At 35.2% G+C, this 8812-nt stretch overlaps 1 protein-coding gene across 1 annotated transcript; it reads right to left on the reverse strand.

Annotated features, from left to right (window-relative positions):
- Nucleotides 1–426: 426 nt before the first annotated feature.
- LOC107886635 (50S ribosomal protein L15, chloroplastic) lies at nt 427–5971 on the reverse strand. Its single transcript, XM_016810665.2, has 4 exons — nt 5758–5971; nt 5314–5674; nt 1088–1239; nt 427–814 (listed from the first exon to the last, which is right to left on the reverse strand). Exons 1-4 carry the CDS (start codon nt 5827–5829, stop codon nt 596–598), a joined length of 804 nt encoding a protein of 267 aa, XP_016666154.1. The 5' UTR covers nt 5830–5971; the 3' UTR covers nt 427–595.
- Nucleotides 5972–8812: the final 2841 nt, after the last annotated feature.

The following is an 8812-nucleotide window of genomic DNA, read 5'->3' on the forward strand; positions in this document are numbered from 1 at the left end:
TGCCTCATGTCACAAAATGAGTAACAAAGTATAGTTTAGGAACTACTTTAAATAACAAAATATACTTTAAGTACTACTTGTGATAAAATTGAATTTAGGTACCAATTTAAGAAAATAATATAATTTTTTTAGTTCAATAAAAAATATAATTTAAGTACTACTTTAAATAATAAGACATTCACTTGTTACAACTTAAGAAGACAGGTTCTTTGAATTGATGCATTGCGAAGAAGATCAAGTTAGATAAAGTCTGAACCCTAAAGAAGCCAACATTAAACAGACATTTGTCACTAGAAGCCAAAAAATTATCATTACTTGCATCTATCTTTGCATAGATTGAGTGTAACGTAATTTAGATTAGTTGGAGCGTTAGAAATGTTTTCTCACTTAAATTTATAATAATGATTTTTACGAATATAAATAAAATTAATTAAAAATCATTTAAATTAATATGAACCTTAATGATTGAAAGCATTAAAAGGAATCCCAGTGACCCAGTAGCCCTCCCTGGGTTCACTAAAAAGATGAATATAAAGTAATTTTCTTTACTGCTCTCACCATTTTATCAAAACATAGCAGATCAATTCTATGCCATTCATGCAGAAGTGGAGTCGGATGATGATGCAGCCCTCTTCTTGGCAAAGTATTCCTCAGCTCGAGCAAGGTTCTTTGCAACTGAAGGCTTAACCCACTTCTTGCGCCCAGGCAGTACAGTGAGAGAGCAACCGGCAGCCTCAAGCTTTTCCTTTGCAGATGCTGAAAAGGCACGGGCCTTCAAGTTCAGCTTTACCTTCAGCTCCCCGTCACCAAGAATCTAAATCAACACGATTTATAATCAATAACAATGAATATTTTGATTTAAAAACATGTTCGATTATTGCAATTACAATTCTTTCAGTCTTTGCATGAGAGAACTGATTAAGAAGGTAGAATTCCATTGTTATTTCCATTACTTAATGCTTCATGCAAGATAGAAACACAATTTCCTACTCAAGTTGATCTCCAGATCAAGTAGCATTGGGGTCATTATACTTAAACAAAGTCTGAAAGGGGCTCTGTTATAATGTAAATCCAAGAGCATATTCACCTTCAAAGGGAGTTTCCTCTCTCTTCCTGAAGGGTTGATCAAACCCTTCTCCTTTAAAGTCTCCAACGACACCTCATCTCCCTCTTGAAATCCAGCTGTTTCGATGTCTTTTAAGTTAACCGGTATGTATTTTGGTAATCCCGCATGCATACCTTGCAATGTCAAATGAAAATAGCTTTAATTTAAACACTAAGCAAATATATATATTTAAGCATGCATGCATGTATGGTTGATATATATGTCATACTAAAAGGCAAAATAATTTTATTAATGGAAGAGATAAGTACAGAAGGTTTTTGTAATAGTGGTGAGCAAAAACCAATTATAATTTATTCAAACTAAACCACTATTTCTTTAATTATTTTTATTTCATTACATAAAAAAAAAACCCCTATTTCTAAATTAGCAAAAATATAAAATACTAAAATATAATTCTTTTAGAACTTTAAAAACCAATCAACCAAATCACAAATTTGGCCTGCTTTTTATCTTGCTTTTAGAAAATTAGAATATTGCAAATTAACCACAACTTTTATACAAAATTGAACCAAATCATTGCCACCCGTAAAATACACACCCATCAAACGAATCTAGCCACAACACCACCTAAAAACATTTAACACCCCCAATGCAAAACCTTCTTTAATTCTTAGCAGAAACAACAAAAACTTCATTGCCTCAATATATCAACCACCTTGAAAGCATGACCAAAGAGGTGCCAAAATCTTGTATATAATATCAAACATGGTTAAATGATTAGATAAAGACTTTTAACTGCGTAGGAACTGTGCCATGATTATTAGACCGCTATGAAGATGAGAGCTGAAGGGAATGGGCCAGCTTGTAGGCTGTTTAATGAAGCAAAGAAGGACTACACTGGTGAGCTAAGAACAGACAATACTGCTGAGCTGGGTGAGATGGACGGCAAAGGAATTTAGCTAATAATTCAGTTATGAACGTGGACCAATGAATTGGTTTACAGCTGTAACTCTGTTATTACTTTTTAGAAATTGCCCACAGTACATGTCCAGTGAACTATGAATTTTCATATGTTTTTGGAATGAAATAACCTTCCTTACCTCATTTCTCTACTCTATCTGATCTACATTCACTCTGGGAAAGCGTAAAACTCGGCAACAAATGGTGGAAGGCACGAAACTTAATACACTGCAGGAGCAGATTCAAGGTTTGCAGAGGCAGATGGAAGCAATGAGAGCTGCAGAGAACACTGTGCCTAAATGGTGGGAGGAGCAGCGCAGTGGTATTGAAGCCAAGTTTCAGGAGAACCAGACTTATATGACCAAGATGTTGAATCTGATGATGCAAAAGGGAGATAGATACCTCAGCTGAACTGAATGGTCAAGCAGCTACTTCAACTGTCATCAACAGACGTGATGGTAAGGCTCCTATTGAAGTTACTGTTGTTGATGAACAAGGAAGATATAGCCTCAAACCAAATGAACGAGGAGCGCTTTTTAAGAACCCTACTAGTAGCAATCAAACCCCACTCCTATTTGATACCCCCCAAACTAAGTTGAGAGAGCAACATTCTACTGAACCTACTGAAAATCTCGGGTTAGGTGGCTTCTCTCCTAGGCCAGAAATAGAGTTACCTCAATTTGATGGTCATAATCCTAGAGGATGGGTGAAAAAATGTCAAATGTATTTCACAATATTTGCTATTGCTGTGCTTCAAAAATTACAACTAGCCTCAATGTACCTTGTGGGCAAAGCTGAGATTTGGTTTGATGGGTATATAATGGAAAAAAATGTAGTGACTTGGTCAGAGTTTGTGATTGATTTACGTCAAAGGTTTTGTGACAAAACCTGTTCTGACATCATTGAGGAGTTCAACAAATTATCCCAAAAATCCACAGTTGAGGAGTACCAAGAGAAATTTGAGGAACTTTGGCCTCATACGCTGCAACATAAGCCCTCCTTATCAGAAAGCTACTTCATTTCCAGCTTTATAAGTGGGTTAAGAGAGGATCTAAAGCCTAGAACTAAGGCAAATGAACTACCACCTTGAATGCAGCTTTCAGGGTAGCTAAACTACATGAACTTTCCTTGGTGCTTGAGAATAAAAGACAAAAGCCACCATCAGAACCAAATACTACCACCTTTTTCTTGCCAAACCAGAAAAATACAACTCCGTATCATCCCACACCCCAAAAAATATCCATATACAGAATCAAAACCTGAACAAACAAAATCTTATAGACCAAAGGAGCGCCTTGAACCTTTGCTTTGAATGTGGAGAGAAATTTCACCCTGGGCAGTGTTGCAAAACCAAACAGCCTAATTCATTGACTGTTAATGAGACTTTAACAGAAGAAATGGAAGCTAAGAATGACTCCTTGGAGGAACAAGAAGGTGAAGAGGTTAAGGAACAAAAATACAATGAGAAGGAGCTGGAGGTCTCTATGAATGCTTTGACTGGCAATACGGGGCATAACCTACTTAGAATTCAAGGCAGCATCAAAGGTAAACCAGTGAGTATTTTGGTGGTCAGTGGGACCACTCATAGCTTTGTGACTCCCAAATGGGCAAAGGAAGGTGTAGAGGTTCAACAAACCAAGCCTTTATCACTTCCAGTTGCTAATGGAAAGATATTATACAGTCTAGCTAAATGTATGCAACTACAATGGAGTATGCAAGGACACCACTTTCAATATGATATGAGAGTCTTACCTCTGGAAGGGAGTGACATGGTGCTTGGGGTAGATTGGATGAGGACATACAGACCACTCGTGTTTGATTTCAAAACCATGACTCTCTCTTTTCAAAAAGATGGTCAGCAAATCACTCTTAAGGGGACAACAAGAGGGCCAACTGAAAATTATTCTGGATAGCAAGCTACAAAAGTCGGTGGAAAAAGATCCCAAGGTACTTGGACAACCTTACTTGCTTAGTAGTGACTATCTAGAAATAAGCACTTCACCTCAGCTACGGCCACTATTGGATTCTTTTGCTGATGTCTTTGAAAAGCCAAAAGGCTTATCCCCTCCAAGGGCACAAGAGCACAGTATTCCACTCAAACTGATCAATCTGCCAATCATCACATGATCTCACCACCAATGGTAACTATTAAACTACTTCCCACATATGAAATAGAAGCATATTGTTTGCTTGGAATTCGTCATTGTTTCAAAGTGACAGACTTTTTCTCTCTCAACTCTTTTATTTTTATTGCTTACTAACTTGATTTTCAAAACCAAGTATTTTGCAAATACTCTTGCTTTTCTAAAAAACATACTAATTCGTTTTAGAACAAATTCCATCCTCCTCTTGTTTGATCAATATACTTGACCTAACTCATTTAAACAAATAGATGATGAAAACCTTTTATATCTAGGAAAACGAAGGGGTACACTGTGAGTCACTATTTACTTCAAAATGAATGTAGTCAATATAAGCGGTTCTATGCAAACTTGGGTAGGAATAACCCTAAAGCAATATTTCACAGTGAAACTGTTAACCATAATAAAAGGCTTCATTTTTGTCTTAAATAATTAGTTCCATTTAGCATATTAAGTTCTCTTATGTTCTTCAAATTCTCAAATGAGGCAATAATGGTAATCATTATCTTGCCCTTTTTACTAGATTCATTCAATTTGATCTCAAAATATATTACAAGAAGGTTAGGCTTTTGTAACACAAATGCAAATGTGAACAAAGCTTTTGGGGCCTTAAGACTAGCCATAGGATAAGCAAGAGCTCCATAGTAACGGATACTACAACTAAGCTTCAAAATAAATTCACAAAAGAAGAAAAAAGAAAATCCTAACAATATGAGTAAGGAAAATCCTTCAAACTCCTCTAAAGCATTATCAGCATCAGAATCTCTACCTTGTAAAACCATCCTCAGATTTTCTCCTTCAACACAATGGATAATTTTGGTAGCTTGGGAGGGGCACTACTAAGGGTAAACGAAGTTTTATTAAAATACTAGAGGTGTTGATAAATTTCAGTAAAAACTGGTTTAGCATTTCAGCTTTTTAGTTACATTGGAAATATCTTCCATAAATATTTGACATGTGCACATTTATATATTTATATTTTCTCCCTAAGACAAGCTTTTTATGCTCCCTACCATAAATGGGAAGAAGAAAATGATTTTACTTATAAACACCCCAGCACCAGCTCCATTATCCCAGGAATTCTAACCCAGAAACCACAATTCCATAATAAAGCATTTGAAGTAAAAATAAATAAATAAAGATTACCTCCGGCAATTCCTCTCAATTTGGGGATACGCCTATAGAGTGGCATTTGGCCACCCTCAAATCCCTTTCTAACACCTGGGCCAGAACGTGATTTTTGACCCCTCATTCCAAACCCACAGCTCCCACCTTGTCCAGCCGATATTCCTCTCCCCTTTCTCTTCCCTTTCTTTCTTGACCCAGGCTGAGGTCCCAGGTTGTCCAACCGAAACCTCATATTAGAAGCTGTAACCGACACTTGGGTTGTTGCTGCTTGGTTCACAACCACTAAAGACCGTGTCCCCTTTCGTGCCTCTACCCCTTGCTGCTTGGTCCTGATACGAATAATGTGAAAAGGGTTTGGTTTTAAATTCCTCAGATTTCCCTGCAACAAATAGGGGCGGAGGGGGAATTCAAGTAAGCAATCCGAAGTGGAACATAAAATAAAAGAGAGAGGGAAAGAAGAACCTTGAAACTGGAACGAAGAGAGGGTAAAGTTGTGATGGGAGGATTTGGAGAGAGTGAGAGCATGGTTGCCATTGCAGTGAAGATGTTGAAGATGAAATGTAAAAAGCTATGTCATGTATGATTTTAATGCTCAAATGCTTTACACTTTGATGTTTGTGGAAACGGATAAGATGTGTAATCTTTAGAGGAGACGAGGGAATTATTTTAGTTTTTAAGGGCATTTTTGTAAATCTATGTTTTAATTCAAATACCGCCGCCCGTACTGCCTTCATGGGCTGGGTATGATTTGGGTGGACTTGGGCTAAATTTTTCAGCCTGATCCAACTCATTTTATTATTTAAAAATAATTATTCAATGATAAAACAGGATATGTTCCATGAATTCTCTCTTTAAACACGAAAATCATTCCTCAAGTCATGTTCCGAGGTCAACCTAACTTTGGAGCCTAATCTTCACATAAGGGTTAGTGTTAGTGTGTTGGCTGCTATCCTTAAGTCATATGGAATCAGTAGGCAATGGAAATTTATATATATAATTCATTTGATTTGCTATAGTGGGAATCTGAATGGGAATAGTTATATGTGTGTTTATTTGGTGTATTATATATTATAATTTTGTTTGTCTATTTAGTTTATTAAAAATAGTTTATTTTATTATGTTTTTTAAGATTGGTGTTAAAATCTTTCAAGATAATCTACTAATCATTATTTAAGTATGCTCAATTGCATATCCATCTAATTCACTCATCCTCTTAATCAATTTATAAATTCCATTTTTAAAAAAATATATGAAATTAATTTTTAAAAAATTTAATCAAGGCTTGAAGATTAAGCAACCATAGTTGAAGGGTTTCATTCAATTCGCTCTTCAAATCCATCCAATTTGCTTTAGAATTCCAAATCCATTGTGTCTTGTTTCTTCTCCAATTTGTTTCATGTTCTGGAAATTGGCACTCCAAGGTAGCATCAAAATTGACCCCTTCAAGGATTCCAATTTCTTCTTTTTTTTCCATTTACTTTTATATTTTTGCCGACTTCTAATTCTGAAATCCAGGAGAAACCACAAGCTTTAATCAAGGGTAGCCTCTTTGGTTTTAATGATTTGGTTCATTCCTTGGAGTCCCCAATTTCTTCGGCAATCTCTTCGTCGTCCATATGCTCCTCTAGGTATAAGAAAGGTAATTACCTAACTCTAAATGCATGAAATCATCATTTGGATATTATTTAGCTTTCAAAGTTCTAGCTAATAGCGAATCAGGGTAATGCATTAAACATCGTCCCTATTTTGCAAGGAGGGCCAAACTAAATTTAGATAGATTCTTGAATCTCATTCCCCCATCTTCTTTTATATCGCATAGTTTATTCCAATTGCACTAATGAATCTGTAATAGCCCGTTTTTCAGTGGTGTCAAAAATAGTGGTTTCGGAGCCAATAAATTTGACGAATAAGTTCGTAAATATTATTATGAGTCAAATGTGATTTTAAAAAAGTTTTGGATGTGATAATTTATATTATTTAAGCAATTAATTAAGTTCTAGTGGTAAGACCCTAAGGTCAAATGGTTTTAGAAAATGAGGTATTGGAACCTCGTTTCTATAAACCGAGCCGTAAATATTGGAGTGCCATTAAGGTGGTTTTAAAGTTTCGTTGAAAAATTTTAACATTTCGATAGTTAATTAATTAAAAAGGACTAAATCGTAAAAGATGTAAAATTTGATCACTATTTGATTTGAGTGATTAAATGGTTAGTTGAATAAAGGAAAAGGGATTTAATTGGTAATTAGACCATTCAAGGAGTTAGTGGACAATTATGGCATGAAATTGGTGTTTTATTTATTTATTAACCAAGGTTAAAATGGTAATTTGATCAATTAAATTAAAATAAATAAAACCAAAATGCTTTATTCATCTTTTTCATTTTCTTCTTCACCATTTGTAAATGGAGAAAGAAGCCATTGTTAACCTTGGAATTTTGACAACTTGAAAAGCTAGCATGGTATGTCATTTTAGGGTCTATTTGTTTACCAGGAAAACATTTTCCGGAAAATGTTTTCCTAGTTTTCCAGAGTTTGTTTGCTTGAAAATCACTTACATTGGTAAAATATTTAGAAACACGGGAAAATGAGCAGGGATTTTGGGGAAAATGTCTTACCAATTTTATTTCTATAAGACATTTTCCATCTTTCCTCCTCCTTCCGTCCTTCTCTTTCTTCATCCAATTGGACCAGTTCCCTTCCTGAAACAAAGCTCAATGTAACTTTTTTATGCTTTACTCTGTATTTCATTCAATTTTTCACCTCTCTCACTCAAATCTTCTTCTTCCTTTTTTATTCATTTGTTGAAGAATCTATTTGGATTTTGCATCTGTTTAGAATTTGTATCAGTCTGTTGAAGAATCTTCTTCTTCTTCTTCTTCTTTTATGCTTTATTTAAAATCTATTTGTTTCTGGGTTTTGCATCATTCAGTTTATGCTTGCTCTTCTATTACTCTAGATTTGTTTTTTTTCTTTGATTTTCTGCTCTTATATAATATGCTTCTATCTTTATGAAACATAGAGCCTTTCTTTCTTAGTCAAATTCTTTCCTGACTTGAACCAAAGCAACTCTTTCACCTCTCCACGGACACTATCACTAAACCATAGCTACTTTCATCATTGATCTAGTGGCATTCTATCTTTCATCCCGTAGGCTAGCTGCTTGCTGCCAACATTTAGCATTCTTCCTTTATGGCATTAACAAAAACAAAGCATCGAGAGAGAGAGGAGGCCATTCCCCTATCTGTTCATTTTTTATTCAATCGAGTCCATAGATATTTGGTAACAAAACACTATCTTCCTTTTCTACTTTCTCTCTTCCAATTTCTTCCATAGATATGTGATAATGCAGTACAATTTTTAGGTGCGGAATATTTGTGTTGTATTATCAAGTTTCAGTTTGCTATAAAGGTTAATTTTGGTATCACCTCTTTTGTGCATGACTTTGGTATTCCCTCTTTGATGCATCAAACATTTTTTCCTTTGCAAATTTCAAGAGGTTGATCTGAGCAGAATTAAAT

The sequence above is a fragment of the Gossypium hirsutum genome, chromosome A03 (assembly GCF_007990345.1).
Source record: "Gossypium hirsutum isolate 1008001.06 chromosome A03, Gossypium_hirsutum_v2.1, whole genome shotgun sequence".
NCBI lineage: Eukaryota > Viridiplantae > Streptophyta > Magnoliopsida > Malvales > Malvaceae > Gossypium > Gossypium hirsutum.